This window comes from Protomyctophum bolini (genome assembly GCF_963924005.1).
Source record: "Protomyctophum bolini genome assembly, chromosome: 8".
Taxonomy (NCBI): Eukaryota; Metazoa; Chordata; class Actinopteri; order Myctophiformes; family Myctophidae; genus Protomyctophum; species Protomyctophum bolini.
The window spans coordinates 35,151,425-35,174,525 of record NC_137869.1 but is presented as its reverse complement, the minus strand read 5'-3'; the positions used below and the strand labels follow the sequence as shown (position 1 = coordinate 35,174,525).

Here is a 23,101-nt window from a genome sequence, read left to right as displayed (position 1 = left end):
CCTGTGTTTCGATCGCGTTGCCACGTCTGCTCGTATCAAGCCTGGCTTCGTCCACTGAAAACGTTTTTATTTCGGGAACATTTTTCTGATTTTATTTGACTTGATTATGTTGTTCTTATTTGCTTGTTGTACTGTCACTGTTTTAATTATGATTGATTTTATTGTGTCACTGTACAGCACTTTGTAACATTGTTAAGAAAGGTGCTTTATAAATAAAATTTACTTACTTACTTACTTACACAAGGCAGGTCGCTGGTTTCCGTGGCAAAACATGGCAACGACCCAGTGCATCTCACAATGTTGTGATTTCTCTGCATGCATGCAATTAAAATGAATGACCATTAGGTGTCGTCAATGCACAGCGTCTGATCAATAGTTGAAATGTCAATTTTGATTGATTGATTGAAATATTTATTAACAGTTTGCAGAATTACAGTAGGCCTACATTTCAAGCACAAACTCAATACAAAGACTGTTAACTGTGAGTGGACGACCCAATTAAGCCTTACACTTGTTTACCAAAAGGGCATTGTTCAATTCATCAAAACATTTAGAGACAAACAAATAGACACTTAAATCAAATGTAAAATTCTACAGTGTAAAGACACCAATTTAATTATAAATGTCAATAAAGTTGAATATCTAAGAATATCAATTTAAAATGTATTATCCAATACAAATTTCCATTTCCGCAATTTCCGCTATTACCATTTCCGCAATTTCCGCAATTTCTATTTCGACCATTTCCGCAATTCCGCAATTTCCGCTATTACCATTTCCGCAATTTCCGCTATTACCATTTCCGCAATTTCCGAAATTCCGCAATTTCTATTTCGACCATTTCCGCAATTCCGCAATTTCCGCAATTACCATTTCCGCAATTCCGCAATTTTAAGTATGTTGCGGTAGAGAGAACGTCTGTTTCGGTAATGATAATTTAATAATGTCAGACTGTATTTTGAAATAAATGTTTATATTTAAATCAACTATTAATTTAAATATTATTCATTAACTAGATATTTTCTATTGAAAATAGTTATAGCCCATCGTTTTTTGAATTTTTGATTTTTGTTTTATCCTCGTTTTACATAATTTTGAACACTTTTCTAGAGACTGTGTTGCAGATACTAATGCAGAGTTCAGTGTATATTTGTCATTTTATTACGTTTTTATTAAAAAAAAATGAATACAGTACAATATAGCAATACATTATCAGAAAACAAACACCTATATACACATAAAAATAGAATACATCTTGGTAATTGGATGGAATAAGACAATGATGCTTTAACTACTTTCTATCTGATCCCATTGTGCAACCTTGTTATAATGGGCAATTACCTGAGGATGAGTTTTTTTCATTATTTTTTCAGTCAAGTTTTCTCTTGCCAAGATGAGCACCATATCATACTAATGAAACGAACAGCTCCTTCACCTCACATTGTTGCTTTGTGTGATGTTTCATACAATGGCATTGGCAAAGGTGGGACTGCCACGTTTTCACGTTCAAGCACTTCCCAATAAGTTAATCATAGGTAGATGTAATTATAGACTAAATTGAGTATTATTTTAGTGTTGTGTCGGGTAAGGAGGGTTGGACCTACATTCTGGGCCAGTGGTGGATGTATTGGCCCCGAGGACTTGGTCGACCATAAATAACTATGTAGGGGCAAGGGGGACAAGACAAGAAAAACAACTTCTGCATGACAAAGTCCTGAATAATTCAAATGAAAAGGATTCCAGGGGATGGGGCCAATAAATAACCATTTCCTCCAACCAAAAGAGCCTCTCTCTTGCGTTATTCCCATTCTATATCCATTCTCAGTTTGCAGTGTTGTACTCCCATAGTGACCTCTCACACTCCAAACAAGTATGTTTTTTTTTCAGTCTGTTGACTGATGCAGCATCTTTTTCAAACCACAGCCAGCCAGTTGCCGCTAACACTTGCTTGCACTCAGTGGTGCTTTGCAAGACCCCTCACGGTCCCCTTCTTTTATGTCATGTAAAGTGCACTCAGTAGGGGTAGGCGGACACGGCGATGTAGACAATGAAGGTTGTCTGGTACTCGATGCCACCATCCTCACTGAAGGACAGAGCTCGGACCTTCATGCGGTAAGTGTGGGGCTCTCGTAATGCCCGTGTGGTAAACAGCACTCCCTTCAGGTTCTCATCTCGCAGGGCGAAGGGTAACGTGGTGTCTTCGTCCACCGCTAGGAAAGTGGTTCTGGGGTGCATCACACCGTCTTGGGTGTAGGCCACCAGCCTAATCAGGTCCTGATTGGCTGCAATGCCAAAAGGGAGTGACAGCAGCTTGTATTCCAGGGCATAGGGGCTCAGGGCACATTCCACATCATTTGGAGGGCAGTTCTTCAGACAGAATCTACAGAAAGACAGGATTCATAAACAAATGCATCCATTCAACTCAGAAACTACAAAACATTTCTAAGTAAAAAGTTCCAGCATGTGTGCCCACAGTAAGCTGAATTATACAAAGTGTGAATGGAGTTTCTAGGTGAAAGTGCTTTTTTGACGTGCCAATGTCTGCCATTGAGCCCCATGTTAAAATTCTCAAATTTGAAAGCACTATATTTCTAAAACTATGAAACATTTCAAAGATTCCTTTTCAGGCAAACATGTCCACCGTAAGATGAACCTAAGTAGGCTATAATGGAGTTGCTAGGTGTAAGTATGTAAGACTAGTAGCATGCCAAAGTTTGTGCTATTGCCATAGAGAATGCATTGGGCGTTTAAGTTATATAACTCAGAAACTACAAAACATTTCAAAGTAAAAAGTTCCAGCATGTGTCTCCACTGTAAGCTGAATAATAAAGAGTGTAAATGGAGTTTCTAGGTGAAAGTGATTTTTGACGTGCCATAGAGCTGCCATTGAGCCCCATTATAAATGTCTCAAATTTGAAAGTACTATATTTCTAAAACTATGACATATTTCAAAGATTCCTTTTCATGTCCACCGTAAGATGAACCTAAATAGGTTTGAATGGGGTTTCTAGGTGTAAGTATGTAGGACTAGTAGCATGCCAAAGTTTGTGCTTTGGCCATTGAGAATGCATTGGGTGTTTAAGTTAATAGATTTATGATGTAATGGCCTGAGGTATTTGAGTAATAAAGTTCCTCTTCCTCCCCATGGGCATTTAAACAGGGGCATTATTTCATTTCTCCACCAAATAACTGTTTACCTGAGCATTGAATAATCTGTTTGTATAAAGAATATGCTAAGTGTTTACCCTGTGGCTGGGTCTCTCTTGTAGTTGGGTGGACATGGTGTGTCAATACATTGGTAACTTCCTCGCATGTTGAAACACATCCTGTTGGCTCCACACTGGATATTCTGTTCCAGACACTCATCGATGTCTGTAGACATAGAAAACAAGAACAATTATAAAAGTGTGCTCCTCAGAGCACAGGTCTCCACCAGACCCGGGTTGCTTACCAAGGGCCCACAAACTTTAGAAGGCTCTCATAGCCAATTGGAATGGGATCTGAAAATTATACATTCTATTTGATTAGATGACACCAAAGATAATGTTTGAGTTTTGGACAAAATCGGAAGGAATAGTGTGTTTTGAAGAAAACTCCAAATGGTGGAAAATCGTACACTTTTTTATTTTTATTATCATGTAGCCTGTATACTGTTTAGCTATGTTTTCGCTATCTTAGTATCCAGCTTTCCTTGCAGACTGGAAAGATTTGGAAAAATCACACACCCAAAATTCGCTCCATTATTCGGTTCCAAAAACACAGCAGTGTGCAGGGACCAATTATATTGTATGCTCATAAGTGAAAGATTAGAGCCGGGCAGAAACTTGGAAAAAAAATACTTTGTCTGAGTTTTGCACAATCCAACAATTTTACTTTTGGCTCCTGCAGGGTATTCAACTAGATTAGGCCGGGGGCCACAACTGTAGAATGATTGTGCGGGGGCCGAACATTTGTAGGTTTTATTAAAAGTCACAGATCGCCTAGGATGACATTGAACGACATTGAACGTTTATAATGCATCCAGCATCGCTAGTATTATTTTTACTGGTTCTTGTCGTCTCCGTCGCCTGGCAACGCGTTGCTTCCGCGTTGTGACTTCCACACATCACAACGTGTACTGTGGACACACTATCTTTAGCGACTCTCTTTAGATGCATTTTTCCCGGAATTGAAGCTCAGATTGAGGTGATCATACAGAACATCGATGTTCGCACGCACGCACGCCCTTAAAAAAAGAAAAAAGTTCCAGGGGCCACAAGGGGACGGGCCACCAGTTGAATACCTCTGGGCAACTGGGAGGGCTGGCTGACCACTGCTACCGGCGGGCCACAAACCACGGCCGTGTCACGTCATGTCACTCTGACTCTGACATAACCATAAACAAAGCCAATACGCTCATGTGGACACGGAGGTTCTTACCTTGACATGTCTTGCCGTTGGTCATGAGTCGGTAACCAGCAGGACAGAGACACCTGTGACTCCCTGGGGTGTTCATACACTCATGCTGACACGTGTCCCTCACCTCACACTCATTGATATCTGCACGCACAAAGGCACATATGCGCACGCATGCACACACGCGCACACACACACACACACACACACACACACACACACACACACACACACACACACACACACACACACACACACACACACACACACACACACAGCAGCAAAGTTCAGCACAGCAAGCAGATTCATCAAAAACATCTCCATGTTCTGCTCTCTCCATCTTAGTCTTGCCTATAGTTACCTAGGCAGAGGCCACCCCTGGCCTCAAACCCCTGTGGACAGGGGAAGATGCCCCACTGTGGGCCTTGCACGCGGGTCTCTCTGCGGCTACGACTCCTATAGCGCTGCCCCATGCTGGCTCCATAGGAGTGGTAGCTTTGAGAGGCCAGATTGTGGTACAGGCGCTGATGGGAGTTTTGCTCGGGGGATGACTGGGAGGCCCGGTAACCATATGAGTAGCTCTCATAGCTGGGCAGCCTCTCCAGCCCAGCGCAGGACTTGCCATCCCCCAGCAGATGGCGCCCTGGTGGACAGGTGCACTTGAAGCTGCCCGGAGTGTTGACGCACTGGTGGGCGCAGGGCTGAGGGAGCCGCTGGCACTCATTAATGTCTGCCCTCAGCACAAAGAAAGACCAGCACCAGGGAACGAAGGGAAGATGGAATGGTGGATGGAAGGAAAGGAGGAGGTGGAGATAGTGGAGGAAGTAAAGGAATATTGAGGTTGAGGAGTAATCAAAGGGGAGGTGAATGATCAATAGTAAAAAGGACAGATGAATAAATTAAGGTAATGAGAAAGGGCAGGCCATGAAAATAGAGGAGGGAGATGAGAGGGGACAAAGAAAAGGGGAAATGACAATTACCCCATTGCATGACAATACATGTTCATGTCCCAAAGACAGAAATGTATTGAGACTATGAATACATTCATTATGATTTGAATGAGAGAATAACTTTTATATCTCTCATATCAAATGCAAACTGATTTGAAGATGATTACTTCAAATTACTGTGATTGTGAATGATAACTCCATTTGATATTATGTTCTATGGAGAAAACAAAATCCAAATCAAATGTCAAAATACAAAAAGATCTTGATGTAAGGTGCAATATCCAATTCATTGCATGTTATACAAAGACAGACGTAAAATATCAGTGTTAATGATGTCACATGACATGGGGGGTGGGAGACAGTCAATGTATGCCATTACAAAAGCATAGCGACTCCAAGAAGTAAGGGGTTGAAACGGGAAAGGTGAAGAGAGTGAAAGGTGACAGTGACAGAGCCATGAGAGACAGAGGTGCTGGTCATTCATTTACAGGCTACATTTCCATTCATCTGGTCCTTCTTTTAATGTTTTTTTGTGGCTTTCGCCTTTATTTTATATATTATTTATGGAGGGACAGACAGTAGGCTGACAGGAAATGGGGAGAGAGATGGGGGGGAAGACATGCAGCAAAGGCCGTCGGGATCGGGGGTCGAACCCGCAGCACACTGCCAGACTGGGTTACCAGCCAAGGTGCCTGGACCATTGAGCCATGGCCCAGGCCATCTGGTCCTTCTTTCCTTATCCTGTCTCTTACAAGTTTTATCTGACCATGTAATGTATGGATTAATATCAATTTACATTTTCAAATTAAAGGACATTATAATATGTTAGTCCTCTGAAAGGTATTGAGTTAGTTGGGGGAGGGTCTTCTTTGCAGCATTATAGTGATGTAAGCAAGCAGTAGCAGCAGCATGTAATGTCAGGGCCGATGTGACTAATGGCAGCAGGATTAAACAGTTATTTAAACAGAGGTGAGTCAGAGAGAGTGCCAAAAGGTTTCTGCTGGCAGAAGCAATGCAGATGGTGGGATGGGTTATGGGAGGTAATAGAAGTATGGTGGGGATCAACCTACGACAACATATTTCAAGTACTCTACTTGCAGTTTATGTCATTACACCTTAGACTTACCACTTGTACAGCAGGATCAATGCAAATCACATTGTCATGCTACTTAACATAGTGTGAATGTGCCTGGCAAGAGATGAGAGGGTGGGTGACAAGGGCAGCACAGGATTTGGGGGTGTGGATAGAAAGAATGCACATACCGACACAAGGTCTCCCCACGCCCTGAGAGCGGTAGCCCCGTGGGCAGGTGCAGTGGTAACTGCCTCTGGTGTTTTCACAGATCTGGTTGTATCGGCACTGATGGGTCCCATCTCGGCACTCGTCAATGTCTACAGGAGGCCACCAGGGACACAGCATTGAAAACCATCGTGTTACAACAAGTATTAATACGCCGTTTTGATCATTTGTTGATATTGGGAGTGCTGACATGATGTGTGACAAAATGTCCAGCTTGGACGATGCTGGTGCTGACAACAAAATACTTAACCAAATAGGACAGACTTATTATGATTACCGTAATCAGATTATTTAAACAATACATCGGATCGGATTAAATTAATCAGTACTTAGTTGTTTCACTAGGTAGTAGGTACTGTCTTATATCTTAGGTTTAGAGTGCATGCATGCATGAATACTTTTATTTTAGCACATGCAGGTTTTGGCTACTCTGTCCACCTCTGGACTATCCAGAGTAACTGAGTGAGAGGGAACTCTGTCCCTTCATCTAGTGGTTGAACACTCACCTACACATGTCCCATTGGCAGCTTTGGTCATGCCATTGGGGCAGAGGTCAATGCAGTTGTAACCACCACGTGTGTTCTTACATTGCTGGTCTGAGCGACAAACCCTCTGTCTGCACTCATTTATGTCTAGGGAGACGAAGAGGGAGAGGTTAGGTTACTGTAAACTAACAAGTGTAAAGTTGATCCTTTCAGAGAATGGGAAAGCTGAGAATGGGGAAACTCTTTAATGCAAGGGTAATTGTCTAACCTATACAGCGGCGGTTCCTGATTTGGTACCCTGGCTCACAGGCACAGCGATAGCTCCCAATTGTGTTCAGACAGTGCTGGTTACATGGATTGGACTCCTGACACTCGTTCACATCTGTAAATGAATGGTATTAAAAACCAGCATGATTAAAATTATTAACAAAAATAAAGCAACATAACTTTGATAAAATATAAAATCAGTTCACTGTACCTGTGCAACTCAGACCATCTGCTGTTCTCCTGAAACCCCTCCCACAGCGCATGACACACCGGTAAGAGCCAATAGTGTTCTCACAGTCCTGTGCATCATGGCAAATGTGTCCGCCCAGAGAGCACTCGTCAATATCTGAGATCAAGGACAGATGAATCAATGAATTACAATTATTTGTCTATCATGTAATACTAATTGTAGGCTATGGTCTTTTAAGATGTGTGTGTTTGCGTGTCTTTACAAGTGTTAAGATGTGTTGAATGCCTGAATATGTAACATGGAAATACAGGCGTCTAGACATGGAACGCTACTATTGAAGGCTAACAGGCTGTGTGTGCTTTAGGTACCCTGACAGGTCCTTCCATCTGCAGATATGGTGAGTCCCCGTGGACAGGAGCAGTAGTAGGTGCCCATGGCGTTGTGGCAGGCATGTGAACAGGGGTTCCCCACTTCACACTCATTCTCATCTGCAGCATATAAACAACAATGAATACACAAAACACCCATGCCACCACAACACGTGGGTGTCAGTACACAGTAAAATCCTCCATATTAATTTAACTGAGATTGTAAATATGAACAAGAGTAACAAATGCAGTATTAGTCAGGGAGCCTCAGGCCCAAAAGCTCAAGAAAAAGGGTTGGACCTGTGATGTCATGCCATAAGTTTTATTTGTATTTTCCTATATTTGGTCATTGAGGTCCACAGAATGAGAGGCCTGCTCTGTCGGAAACGGAAAAAGGTTATGCCCATTGTTTTTGTCCAAATATAGTCCTTCTGGAAGTCAGCGTGCAAAGGAAAGACTAGGTTCGGACTTGAACCCTGGACCTGCGGATCATGTGGATTGCATCTCAACACACTGAGCCATCCCCTGGCTGCTATGACACAGCTTTTCTGTGCTACTGGAAGTCAGCATGGAAAGGAAAGAGTAACAGTAAAGACTAGGGTGGGAGTCTGGGACTTGAACCCTGGACCTACGGATCATAAGGCATCTCAACACACTGAGCCATCTGCTGGTTGCTACAACTCAGCCCCCACATGCGGCACATCGAGTACATGTGGGGTGGTATGAGGCTTGAACCTGCCGCCTCTCAGGTCAAACACCAAGGTATCAATGTAGTGCATCTATAGACCACTGTAGTGCATCTGTAGACTACTGTACTGCATCTGTAGACCACTATTGTGATCTGTAGACCACTGTAGTGCATCTGTAGACCACTGAAGTGCATCTGTAGACAATTGTACTGATTCTACCAAGCCTTGTGGTTGCTTAGTTTGAACCTGTACAACACTTGAGTTGATTTGAGATACAGTTCAGTGGTCTATACTTTAGATACAGTACAGTGGTCAATGTATGTGGTTTATAGATGCAGTACAATGGTCTATATAGTACAGTGGTCTCTAGATAGATGCAGTAAAGTGGTCTTACACAGCTATAGATGCAGTATTGGTCTCATACAGCTATAGATACAGTCTGGTAATGTTCGTTTTTCCCTCGCCAAAATGTTAACAAATTATTTAGCCCCCTTCCCAACAAGGTAGCATGACAAGGTTGGTCCCAGTGGAAACATGTGGTTGTCTAGAATCAAATGGTATCTTTGGGCTACCTTTAAATTGGAGCCAGCAATACTCATAGTACATTGATAGAAAACACTTTGGACCAATTTGTTTCCTTGGGATCATCAAATTCTTTATATTAGAGGTCCTTTGGATGCCAAAAATCCAAACTAGAAAAATAAATATTGCTGAAAAGAATGAGACATTGGCTGATATCATAACACATGGCAAAGTTGAAGAAAATATGAAAATATTGGCAAAAATACAAAAAAAATAAATTGGTGCAGGCCTCTCATTCTGTGGACCTTAATGACCAAATTAATAGAAAAAAACACAAATGAAAAGTATGGCATGACATCACAGGTCCTGGGTGACTGGCTCCCTGGCTAGATTAATTGAAAAAGCAGTTATAATCCATTAGTATTAGACATTAGTTAACCCATTTTGGGCGGGAACCCCTCTTGGTGTTTATAGCATTATGTCATACTTTAGCTATTGAAAAATAGCAGATCTACAAACTCATAGCGCGGCACTCGGTGCCTAATAACAGACCTAACTTGTAGGTCTGCTATTTTTGAAAAATCGTGAAAATGTGTCGCAAATCTTTGAATATATATTCTTTCAGAGCGAACGTTTTTAACTCAAATATTTGCTTCTGGGGGGGTCCCTGGAACTACATATTTACAATTACAAAATTAAGACTAGTATGATGTTCTTCTTGACACATTACCTGCACAATAAGGCCCAGCGGAATTCAGACTGAAGCCATGAGGGCACTGGTTACTGCGGTCACCTGTGTAATTGGTGTTTTGTAAGAGAGACCAATATAGGAGAAAAAAGAGAGCAGAGATTGAAGGAGATTGTCAAGGTGTGTTTTGCAGTGTGTAATATCAAGCTAATTAAACAATCATACTGGCATTATGACATGTCTATATTGTCTATTCACAGCAATTTCCTATTAAACCTGAATAATTCAGTCAATGTTGGCTAAACATCATTGCATGGTTAATAAGTAAATAAATTAGCTGGTCTACAGTACACACTGTCAAGCTGTCAAGTAGATTTTCAGAATCCATGCCTACTTCCATTACTGCCTATTACTAGGTAGTAATGGAACATTATACCTCCCGGTTTTGGGGGGAAATGGAAGACGGGGCTATTCAGAGTAAAATCTGCCCATCTGCTTGGCACTCTAGTGCCTTTATTATGACAAACTCTGGCAGCATCATAATTGTCAATATGAAAACATGATATCTCACCCTTGGCGATGGTGGCATGAATGCTATACTCCAGCACCTCATCCAGGGGGTGGTACTGAGCGCTGATGGCCGTGGCGTGCAGTGTCTCCACCAGATAAGGCATCTTGCCCTTGGACACGTCGTAGGTGATGGTGTGGTTCCAGGAGTAAGGCACGCTCTCCCTGTCGATGCTGAACATGCGTGTGGACAGTGCATACAGCTGCCCCGGTCCAGTCTGGATGTAGTCCTCTGTGTAGTCCTGCATACAGTACAACAAATTAGAACAACATCAACACAGAATGTCTTTGAATGAAACTTGAATTAAATGAAAGTTGAATTATTGTGGTGCTGAAAAAATAAATAAAAAAATATTGGTTTAAACCCTCAGCTGATTTAGCAGTTTACACAGCCAGTTATTGGTTGTGTAAACTATTATTTTGTAAATCTTTTATGTTTTTGTGCTCATACAAATATTTGTATTCCGTTGTTCTTGTTGCTTGTTTTTTTTTCTGTTTATTTGTAAAAAAATATATATATAAAGTGCTGATCATAAGAAAAGAAAGAAACAACCGCAGGGTAAAAACATTGCAGGCGGCAAGACTGACATTAGACAGTACAACTGTAACACAGCTGCAGCTAATATAATTAATAAAGGGTGTGTGTTTGTTGGTTTTACTATTCTAAATGTACTGAAGTGGCCTCTGTACCTTGATGCTGATGTCAGCATGTGAGGGCAGCTGTAGGATGTGTCCGTTCACTACTATATCCAACAGCAGCGCTCCATCGGAGTCCAGCCCCCTGGCAACATGAGTCATCCTCAGGATCTCACCTAGCAACAAAAAAATTACATGACACAGATGCTTCATACACCTACAACAACACTGAGAATTTATCTCATCTCTACAAATCATTATCTTTTTTAACATGTTCCACTTGTAATCCAAACGTATTCAGAGCTTGGGCCTCTTACCTGTGGCAAACTCCACCTGGGTCTCCCGCCTGAAGACGCCTCCTGTCAGTGTGTAGCCATTGACAGCCTCCCCTACTTCCTGTGCCGTGGTCCAGTAGATGGGATTGAGAAGGGAGATCAGCTTCCTCATGGCTGGGCCTGGGATAAGAAGTTACAAGCAGAACACATTTTTATTATGAGCGTCAGTCTACTGCTAAGCAATACAAATGGGTTGCATGGAGCTGGCAAACGTTCACTGGGAACAGATACAAGATGAACTGACCTAAGCTCCTGGGTACATTCGAAATTGTAGCCTGTACGACTCTGCCTCCTGACTGACTGTCTGAGATGGTGGCATTGAGGATGGCAATGCCAAACTCAATGTCATTGATGTTTCCTATGATGCTGCCACGAGCTGTCTGGGGCCCACCTGAGAAACCAAAAGATTATAATAATACAAACACACACATTACATACAAACACATTTAAAGCACACACACACGCACGCACGCACACACACACACACACACACACACACACACACACACACACACACACACGCACACACACACGCACACACACACACACACCCCTTACCTGGACAGGCCTGGCTGTTACACTTGGACAGCTGAGAGGAGTCTCCCGGACACAGCCGACCTCCGTTGCTAGGAGATGGACCATTACACGCTCTGAGTCGAGTTCTCTCCCCGCCACCACAGGTAGAGGAACACTCTCCCCAGGACTGCCACGCCCCCCAGGCACCATCCACTGCAACATCACACCCACAATATTTTTTTGTGACCAACTTTCTTTTTTTTTTTTTTTTTAACCCCGGGTTAGGACAGACATTACAGGAGAGGGAAACAACAATGGTGCATACGTATGAAATAATACATCTTTCTTTTTTTCCTTTTTTCTAACAAGACAATTATGACATCACACCCATAATATGAGCACACTATAGGGCTGCACCTATCCACCATTTGTGTAGTGAATCTAGTGATTATTCTACTGATTTCTTTTTTAGCTTATATATATCATATATACATGGGAGAAGTGGTACCCATACTCATTCTTTGTACTCTATCTCCGACCGAACCACACTTTTACCACACATCTCTATATGCAAAATAAATTCGGCACGCTCCCCGAACTGACATAGGCTATTTTTTAGCCGTTCAAGTGTCTTATTTACTCTGCAAATATTACTTTTATGAAACACGCTGTTACGGAACAGGGAATCACTGCTGCCCCATCACGGACACAAACAAGCCCAACAAGCCCACAAACAAGCCCTTTAAACCACGCTACTTACAAACACTACAACTCGCTTACAATTCGCAAACCTGGCAACACTGCCTGCCTCTTACATCACCAGCTCTGTTCCTCCTGGGCTCCGTCGCGCTCACAATCTGTCGCAGCCATCTTGCTTTTCATTTACAGTGGACATTTTATGCAAATAAATTAATTATAGGTCCAGCAAGCACATCATGATGGTCTGTTTGTGCTCAATAGGTCACAATAACATTCCGAATTTAGGTGTTGTGTTTTGTATGACCTTTTCCCCAGTAGTAGTTTCATATCTATCTCAGCTTTTGCCTGATAGCACACATGCTAACGTTAGCAGCATTTGATGACAGGCTGCCACTTGCCCGAGCAACGTACAGTGTGCGCAGACCTAACATAAGTTGCTTACAACAGAAACACACAGCCTTTTAACCACGCTACTTACACACAACAGGTCGGGAGTTATTAAACCGAACGTGGACGCTGTTTCAGTGTTACATTTGCTGCGCATATCGGAATAATTGTAACGGCATGCATGATAAATGTGACAACGCTAAAAAAACACCATTAAACATATCGTTTTCAGCTTAAAGCAATTATCTTTCATTGAAGCAACTCCTTAGCATTGTTTTCATACCATGAATGTGACAAGAAAATGTATCAAACATAAGGGAAATATTAAATAGTATCAGGTGTACCAGTTTGGGCATTTCTTTTTTTTCAATGGGCCAATACATTGATTAAACAAACGTTTGATTGATTGAGTTGTACCATGTTATACAACCCTAAACTAATTTTAGAATACACTACACAATACAATACAATTTTAGAACATATTTTGCACGTTTCATTTTTTTACTCAGAGATCCGTTTAGCTACACATGTAATATTTTCAGGCAACGGACCTACACATGTCAGCTACCATAAACCACTTCAAGTTATTAGGACGAAATAACTGACAGGAGTGACGATGCTGTGCTGTGAGTAAACTAATAGGGGAGAGCCGCCAAGGATGTAACATTTTGCACGTTTCATTTTTTTACTCAGAGATCCGTTTAGCTACACATGTAATATTTTCAGGCAACGGACCTACACATGTCAGCTACCATAAACCACTTCAAGTTAATTTTTTGATAAAACAGGTCGGGAGTTATTCAACCGAACGTGGACGCTGTTTCAGTGTTACATTTGCTGCGCATATCGGATTAATTGTAACGGCATGCATGATAAATGTAACAACGCTAAAAAACACCATTAAACATATCGTTTTCAGCTTAAAGCAATTACATTTCATTGAAGCAACTCCTTAGCATTGTTTTCATACCATGGATGTGATAAGAAAATGTATCAAACATAAGGGAAATATTAAATAGTATCGGGTGTACCAGTTTGGCCTTTTCTTTTTTTTCAATGGGGCAATACATTGATTAAACAAACGTTTGATTGATTGAGTTGTACAATGTTATACAACCCTAAACTAATTTCAGAATACACTACACGATACAATACCATTTCAGAACATATAATATTGGCCAATATGTCAAATATGTAAATATTACATATAATGGCATTGAATGGAAGCGGACCATTTGTAACACATGTTACAAATGACCCGCTTTTGCAAGTTTTCTTTGCCGTTGCTTACAGACCAGAATGAACGTGAATTCCGTCTAAACACGATGAAAACTAATGAAGAACATAAGCATGAAGACATCCATGTGGATTTTTATTCACCAACACCAAAAAAAAAAAATGTAGCACACATATACTCCAGGTGTAAAATTATACGCATTTTGAAACAAGTCAGATTTTCGCCAATAACTCCCCGTAGGCCAAAGGTAAACACTTCAAACTTCCTGGGCACGTAGAGTACGTTGCTGTACACATACTGACGCGATGGCGTCATGGTGGCGTTCACCAATCAAGAGATAACGTCCATGTTACAACCGTGAAGCGTTACAACCGTGGCGGCTCTCCCCTACATTTGTTACTAACATTAGGTTGTGGCGAAGTAGAAACGTGGCGAGCAGATAGTGTGTTTTGGACAAACAGGCTAGGTATTGGTGTTGATTTGGGTCAACTGGACAAACAGCGTGGTGTTGTTTTGTGTCTGTGTTTGTGTTGGAGCGCCTCAGTGTGGCCGTACAGGTCATGTGCAACCTCTTCCACAGAGAGATGGAGACACTAAATCTCAGCTGGACAAACATGTTTGCATGCATGCTTCGCTGCCTTGCATGCTGTGTGCTACTGTTGAGTCTGTCACTTACTTTGACTGATTTATGGCATTGTCTTTCTGTTAAAATCCAACTATGTTAATTTAAGAACTCTGGCCATATAGGTCATTGTTTATTCACTGTGCACACGTGTAGCCTATTGTATGTCAGACTGTATGTCTGTCCCACAGTCACAATCCTTTAGTAATTAGGCTGTGGAAATATTCAGGACAAAACAATGGTACATTTCCAATAACCCATCCGTTACTACATCTGGAGTCAACTCCCGCCATTTATTTCTTCCCATAGTGCGTGGCGAAGTAGCTCTGGGATGAGTGCGCGCGAAGCGCGCACGAAATTCTAGTATATATATATTTATTATTATTATTATTAACCAATTTTGGGCGGGAACCCCTTTTGGTGTTTTAAAGCATTGTTATACTTTAGCTATTGAAAAATAGCAGATCTACAAGCTCATACGACTCTACGACTCCGAGCTTGTAGGTCTGCTATTTTAGAAAAATCTTAAAAATGCGGCACAAATCTTTGAATATATATATATATATATATATATAAATATATATATCTTTGAACTTTTTTCTTCTTTTTTTTCTCGACGTCAGGCCTACATTTTTGGAAACTTCACCTATAATAACATATTTTCTTTTTACTATAAATCGATTATTTTATTAAATGATCGATTGTCGATTCGATCTTATAATCAATTAAATTGATTTGTTTAATTAATTGTTGCAACCCCAGAGCACACCCGCAAGAACATGGTCATGGCCATACTTGGTGCACACGCACGGCACACACACACTTACCAGGGCAGTTGGATGTGCTGCATCTCTGAATCTGTGTGTCTGCTCCCGCACACGCTCTGCCTCCACTGGCTGCTCTGGGGTTGTCACACGTCCTGTAGCGCCTCGTCTGGCCTCCATTACATGTCCTGCTGCAACTACCCCAACTACTCCATGGGGCCCAGTTACCATGGACTGACACACAGAGACAGACAGACAGACAGTAAGATACACATACAGTTACCATGGACTGACACACAGAGACAGACAGACAGACAGTAAGATACACATACAGTTACCATGGACTGACACACAGAGACAGACAGACAGACAGTAAGATACACATACAGTTACCATGGACTGACACACAGAGACAGACAGACAGACAGTAAGATACACATACGGTTACCATGGACTGACACACAGAGACAGACAGACAGACAGACAGACAGTAAGATACACATACAGTTACCATGGACTGACACACAGAGACAGACAGACAGACAGACAGTAAGATACACATACAGTTACCATGGACTGACACACAGAGACAGACAGACACAGTAAGATACACATACAGTTACTATGGACTGACACACAGAGACAGACAGACAGACAGACAGACAGACACAGTAAGATACACATACAGTTACCATGGACTGACACACAGGCCCCTTTTCCACCAGGGTTGAACCGGTTCGGTTCTTTCTTCCCGCCAAATATTGAACCAGTTCAGAGTTTTTCCACTGAAAATGAGTTGGTTCCGAACCATAAACGTTCGTTCCCAATGTGAACCACAAAACGGTGGTTCAGCTTTGTAATTGCACGCAGCGCTTTGTGAACCGAGACGATATAAGTGGGTGTGTCAGTAGGTTGGAACCTGTCAGTGGGTTGGAACTTGGGAGGACGCAGACACAGTGACACACGCAACAGATATTCAACCATCTTTGAACAAAAATACGTTTACATTAATTGCCAACGCAAACATGAAACGATCCAAACGTATACGGATGCATCGCGATCCAGAATCCAGCTGAGACTTGCGGGGCGTTATAATAACTTGTAACCCTGACATCACAACCTCGTGGATACTGTTTACATCGGTTTGTGTTGTGCAACGCCCTCGGGGCGTCTGCGGGCATGACGGATCCTTCTCCTTTTCAACATTTTGTGTTTAGGTATAATAGCGCCACCAAATGAACCAGGTTTCAATCTGGTGGAAATGCAGCCGGTTCGCGACCGGTTCGCAAAAAGCACCAAGGTTCGGAACGGCACTGGTTCTGAACCGAAGTTCTTTTGGTGGAAAAGGGGCCACAGAGACAGACAGACACAGTAAGATACACATACAGTTACCATGGACTGACACACACACACACACACACACACACACACACACACACACACACACACACACACACACACAGATACTGTACAGAGTGAGGCATTCAGAGAAACATATCTCCAGCATGGCTTTCATCTTCATTGTGCTTATTATGTGAAACCTATAGTTGGAGGAGAGTGGATACAAACTATGGGGTGACTTACTGGGACAGGGGTCACTGTTGCAGAAGTCAATGTGCACGTCGTTTCCCTCACACTGCCTGCCGCCATGCTGAGGGGCGGGGCTAGCACAGAGGCGTGTCCTCTGTCTGGTGCCTCCCCCACAGGAAACACTGCAGGCTGCCCAGCTCACCCATGATGACCACTTCCCATCCACTGGAGGGTGAGGAGAGGAGAGGAACAGGTTACATTTTAGCCATGCTCCATTTCAAAATGTATGTATTGTACAATGCACTTCACACCCACTAGACTACAGTCAGTTTTTGTTATTGTATTTGTAAACAATTTGTTTGTTCCTCCTCACCCGGACAAGGTCTGTCCTTGCAGACTTGTGTCTGAGTGTCTGGAGCCTCGCACTGCGGCCCGTCAAACGCAGGAGGGGGGTTGTTGCACAGTCGGACTCTGGTCTGCATGCCCTTACCACAGCTCTCGCTGCATGGGCTCCATGGTAGCCAGGAACCCCAGTTCCCTGACACTGTATAGCAGACAGTCCATACACGTAAAACATATCATACTCAATAGCTGTGTTAATGTTTTCAGCAGATTTTTATTTAGACAGTCTTTAGAATAATACACCATTTGTCCTATTTAGTCTCCTGAAATTGTTTAGTCTTAGTCTAGTCTTAGTCAACTAAATATCAAAACCTTACACTTTTAGTCTTAGTATTAGTCAACAAAATGAACACTGCTCAATAGACTGTAGATGGCAGGAATTAATAAAAACAGCTATTGTTGCAATATAACAGTCAGTAATACTTGGAGAATATATTTAATGGAATGCTGGGCTGATCTGACTCACCAGGACAGGGTCTGACGCTACACATAATGGCTTCCACTGCCTTGCCCTCACACGGCCTGCCTCCATGCTGTGCTGGAGGGTTGCTGCAGGTCCGGACTCTGGTCCTGTTACCTTGACCGCAGGTGCGAGAACATTCTTCCCAGGAGGACCATTCTGACCAGTTACCATCCACTGTCACAAAATAAAGTGCACAACCTTGATAGTGAACACACAGTACACACTGAGTCGCATTTAGTATGACGTGTGTACAGTATGTACCTGAAAGCATGCACAGAGGCATGTATACTGTACATGCACGCACATGTAGATTCTGTCTCTTTAGAGGATGCTTACCTGGACATGGTTTTCCCTGGCAGCTGCGTTTGTCAGTATCTAACCCTGCACAGTGGCGCCCTCCATTGGCGGGGCGAGGATTGTTACACTGTCGCAGCCTCTTCTGTGCCCCAGCACCACAGGACACACTACATGGTCCCCACGCCGTCCACTTTGAATAGCCACCGTGTACTGGAGAACAAAAGATCATTGCTATTTGGTTGACAATTTTACTACAATTACAGAATATCCAACATATAATTAACGAAATGTCTGTCTGAGGCACTGTCGCTGTTCCTCACTTGCTGCACCAATCACTCTGAATTTCCACACAGGCATTGACCATTACATTATGGAGGTCTTAACGAAGCCCTTTTTCAATTTAACAATAGGTGGCGCTATAAGAGCCCACTTTACCTTTTTTGTTTCTTTTGCAAACTGAAAACCAAGAGTTGTGACTCACCTCGTACAGTGAAAGTGACCCGGACCAGCACTGACCCTAACAGATTCCTGGCCACACACTCGTACTCTGCCGTGTCCTCCTTCTGGGCACTGCTGACCCTGAGAGAGCCGTTGGACAGGACAGAGAAGCGGTCGTTGGCCAGCATGGGGCGTCCCTGGCGGGACCACTCAATGACTGGAGGGGGCTCACCAGCCGCTTGGCAGTTCATCACCACGGTGGTCCCTGCATCCACCACTGTCTCCACCGGCTCCACAACAATGCTGGGTGTACCTGGGACGGGAGAGAAGATTTAGGGCCCTATCTTGCCTTCCCTTATGCCTAAACCTCGGAACACACCAGAGAATAGATTTAGGGCCCTATCTTGCCTACCCTTATGCCTAACCCTCGGCACACACCAGAGAATGTTGCGTGTGATGCACGTGAGCCCCGCATATTATTTTAAAGCCTGTGTATGCAGTGCTCTCGTTATCTGCGCGCCTGGTGTAGCCGGTATCATTGATATGAATTGGATCTTTTCAAACGTGCTGTACGTGCACAGTAAATTCCACACATATGTGCGCTTTGAAAAGCCTGGTGCAGTCAAATAGTTCAAATTGCCGATCTACATCGACACGTGGTGAGCTTGTAGATCGGCTCTATCCTGGTAAAGAGATTTGGTGAAGAGGAGTGGGCCAAGTACCTGGGGGAACCCAGTCAACAGAGCACAGAGGATTTAAATGGTCAAGACTTAAATGTATTTGATTTCCCATTCTCAGTTTTTTTGTAAGGATTAGATTTACTATGTAATGTGTTTCATGATAAATAAATACAACATAAAAATAAAAGACCCTTACTTTGCAAGGTGAGTGTGACACTCCTTTCAACCACTCCAGCATCATTGGTTGCCACACACATGTAGTTCCCTGCATCTTCTCCCTGAAAAAAAGCCAAACAATACAAATGATTAACTAAACATAATACAAAAACAATGTTAATGACTATGTTAATGCCTATGTTACAGACTATGGTGCTGACTACATTAATGACTTCGTTTATTTTACCATTGTACTCTTTGCTTAAATGTATAATTTGATTAATTTATTTTATTAAATAAATTCTTAAAAATATATATATATAAATAAAATACTTTCTGGTCTTTTTTCCTACCACTGTGCCATAGATTGCTAGAGAGCCATTGTCCAGTTGGCGAATCCGGTTGCTGATTTGGATGTTGACCCCCTTCTTGCTCCACTGAATGGTAGGTAGAGGATCTCCTCGAACCTCACAGTTGAGAATGGCATTGCCTCCCAGCGGTTCGATACGGTTGGAGTGGAGGTCCCCGTCAATGATGGGTGGTTCTGCACGCACACACAGAGCACAACTCACTTATAATGTCCAATTAAAAATATTCCACAGAAATGAAATTGAAGGGGCATAAAAATAATTCTGCCCTTCATCATACATACATTCCTAAAGTCATAAACCAGTTTCGACCAACATTTTTGTCTTGAGATTAAATGGGTTTGAATTTGTCTCATAGGGTAATCGTGTTTCTGGTGCTGCATAAAACTAAATGAAATTATCAAAATAAGTAGCGTCAAACATTTCAGAAGGATGTTGCTGGGAACATACAGGATTCAAATGGAATAAACTTCTTAGTAATAAAAGACAACAAAAAAAAGCTTTGGCACCAATCTCTAAAAGAGGTAGCTAGAACAAATGTTTGTGTGAGGTTTCAGGTCAGGTGATCTCTTACCTTTGACATAGACAAAACCCAGTGACTTAATGGTTCCCACACTGTTCTCTGCCACGCAGGAGTAGGTTCCAGAGTCGTCTTTAGTCACGTGTTCTATCACCAGTTCACTGTGACCGTTCATGTGGTCATAGTGAGCTACAGCAATACAAAAAGAACTGCGGTTAGACAGTTACCGGCAAGTCCATATTTTGTCAATATGTGTAACAAGTTAAGTATCTTAGTTTCTAGATTTGGGAAATAATGTGCGTGTTTGCGTTTGCGTGAGCGTGTGTGTGTGTGTGTGTGTGTGTGTGTGTGTGTGTGTGTGTGTGTGTGTGTGTGTGTGTTCATATTATACCTGGGATAATGTTGTTGTTGAAGGCCCAGGAGATCTTGGGAGAGGGGATGCCAGTAACCCCACAGGCCAGCAGAAGACGTTCTCCCTTGTTGAGAGCCACATCCCCGAGCAGCTCTGTGAAGGCAGGGTGAGTGTGCACAGACAGTGTCATTGTCCTGCTGTCCTGTCCCACTGCATTAGTGGCCACACAGGTGTAGCTGCCTGCGTCTTCAGGCTAGTGGGCAAACACAGGGGAGTGAAGAGGAAATACCAATTATGATAACAGAACAATACACACATGTCACACAAAACACACAGCCATTATACAATAGGATCAATACGCACAATTCCATCAAAGTTGATACTTTACTCTTTAACACTCTCTAAGGGTTTTCTTCGTTATGTTTATCTTATACAAACATATGGGGCTGTTTGACTGTCATTTATCAAGCCTAACAATAAGTCCAGTTATTTCAGGTGCTACAGTACCTACTGCGCCAGACGTCAAACCACACTCTCTGGCTGACTGTCAAATGTATTTTCAGTCTAATTCTCACCTGGGCGTTGTCTACAACCAGCTCCCCAGAAGGCAGGATGGTATACTCCCCAGTACGTTCGCTGATAGGGGTACCCTCCTTCTCCCAGGACAGGCTGGGCTGGGGGACCCCTTCTGCCACACACACCAACTGGGCCTGGCTGTTCTCCACCACTGCTATGTCGAATTCTGCACTGCGGATGGAGGGAGGGACTGGAGATAAAGGATATTCCATTAATATAGAATAATATATTAAATATATTAAAGATGCCATAAATTATATATTTTGGTTAAAACTAAAGTACATTTTTTGGGTTGTTAAAATGTTAAAGCTCCATATCACTGGTAGTAAGGCCTAACAAAATAATCTCTGGTTGTAGACCGACTCTATTAAATCAGTCAGATTTCAGTCAGAATCCGACCGAGTCAGACCAAAAAGGTCTTTGATCACTAAAATTCTCTTTGGTGAGACCACCTGGTCGCGCAACGTCAAAATAAAGTTTGTTTGCAGCCCAACAAAACGTACACCTGCCCAAAGCCAAAGAGCCCAGAACAACAAGGAGGAGTTGTTTAACGACGTACTCGACTTACTACGAGAGAGAAAAGTCGGCTTCTCCGTCCCGGAGAGCACGACGGGTGGATCCCATCTGCTGACTGTAAGTTCAGTTGACGTTACTGTGTAGTGTGTGTGTGTGTGTGTGTGTGTGTGTGTGTGTGTGTGTGTGTGTGTGTGTGTGTGTGTGTGTGTGAGAGCTAGCTGTATTAGCTAAGAAGCCTATCCATCATTGCCGTAGGGGGAAAAAAATAAAATAATAATAACGAAATAAAATAAATTCCTTGCTATCCATCCTTCCCACGAAAAAATATATATAATAAAATAAATTCCCAACCTACTCATCCAAAAAATGACAGCCAACCGGAGACCAAAGTATTATTTTGTTAGGCCTAATCATTGCTATAAAGTGTGCAGTAACAGGGGTCACCCTTCAGTAAACATAATATAAAGATTTCATCCAGTCACTAAGAACTAGTGAGATGGGGAATAGCAATGATTATAAAGGCAATATATAACAGTTTAACAATCATTGTAACGTAAAAAATATCACCATAGATGAATATACAGATTAATACTCTCTGTCTCTTTTGAATTGTTTGATATTTTAGTCGGGGCAAAACAAGTTGAGAGTTTAAACTACTGCTAGACCAGTAACAGGTTCAGTATAACTTACTCTGAACAGTGAGGCTCATCTCCGCACTAGCTGTACCAGCGACGTTGGCAGCACTGCAGGTGTATCGTCCTGTATCACTGGGCTGGACGAAGGCAATCTGCAGGGATCCTGAACTGAGCACCCGCTGACGCACAGATTCACGTAGCGGCTGCCCGTCTTTGTGCCAGGTGATGGAGGGGGGTGGGGAGCCCTCTGATTGACAATGTAAAGTCACAGAGGAGTCCAGGGGTGCCAGGTAACTCTGGCTGTTGGAGCTGATCACTGGAGGGACTGCAGGACACAGTGGCAGAACCATTTGTACTGTACACTTGTGATAATAATCATTGCTATAGAGTGCTTGTTCAGTAACAGGGGTCTCCCTGTCTCTCCAGCTCTTTAATAAACATAACATTTCCAGGTGGGTTGCCAATTTTCAGCCAATCAGGAAAGAGTACCCATTTATCTGCTTCAATTTTATACACTGTTCCAGTTCCAAATTTGGCAATTTGTGTCATGA

At 42.6% G+C, this 23,101-nt stretch overlaps 1 protein-coding gene across 2 annotated transcripts in view; it reads right to left on the bottom strand.

Moving 5' to 3' along the window:
- Positions 1-1,152: 1,152 nt before the first annotated feature.
- hmcn1 (hemicentin 1) overlaps positions 1,153-23,101 on the bottom strand; it is a 221,896-nt gene continuing 199,947 nt past the window's right edge. The window contains exons 81-107 of one of the 2 annotated variants that reach the window (XM_080769794.1): positions 22,606-22,875; positions 21,399-21,589; positions 20,863-21,076; positions 20,526-20,660; positions 19,937-20,127; positions 19,624-19,705; positions 18,791-19,060; positions 18,349-18,519; positions 18,016-18,186; positions 17,521-17,691; positions 17,202-17,372; positions 15,681-15,851; positions 11,951-12,121; positions 11,637-11,783; positions 11,375-11,512; positions 11,112-11,233; positions 10,426-10,663; positions 9,897-9,959; positions 7,956-8,075; positions 7,609-7,743; positions 7,399-7,512; positions 7,152-7,277; positions 6,609-6,737; positions 4,757-5,125; positions 4,420-4,539; positions 3,246-3,372; positions 1,153-2,380 (exon numbers count right to left, since the gene is read on the bottom strand). In XM_080769794.1, the coding sequence (XP_080625920.1) occupies positions 2,014-2,380; positions 3,246-3,372; positions 4,420-4,539; positions 4,757-5,125; positions 6,609-6,737; positions 7,152-7,277; positions 7,399-7,512; positions 7,609-7,743; positions 7,956-8,075; positions 9,897-9,959; positions 10,426-10,663; positions 11,112-11,233; positions 11,375-11,512; positions 11,637-11,783; positions 11,951-12,121; positions 15,681-15,851; positions 17,202-17,372; positions 17,521-17,691; positions 18,016-18,186; positions 18,349-18,519; positions 18,791-19,060; positions 19,624-19,705; positions 19,937-20,127; positions 20,526-20,660; positions 20,863-21,076; positions 21,399-21,589; positions 22,606-22,875 (4,694 nt within the window). In that variant the 3' untranslated portion in view covers positions 1,153-2,013. The remainder of the gene's footprint in view (positions 2,381-3,245; positions 3,373-4,419; positions 4,540-4,756; positions 5,126-6,608; positions 6,738-7,151; positions 7,278-7,398; positions 7,513-7,608; positions 7,744-7,955; positions 8,076-9,896; positions 9,960-10,425; positions 10,664-11,111; positions 11,234-11,374; positions 11,513-11,636; positions 11,784-11,950; positions 12,122-15,680; positions 15,852-17,201; positions 17,373-17,520; positions 17,692-18,015; positions 18,187-18,348; positions 18,520-18,790; positions 19,061-19,623; positions 19,706-19,936; positions 20,128-20,525; positions 20,661-20,862; positions 21,077-21,398; positions 21,590-22,605; positions 22,876-23,101) is intronic. The other variant, XM_080769795.1, reaches the window with a different exon arrangement.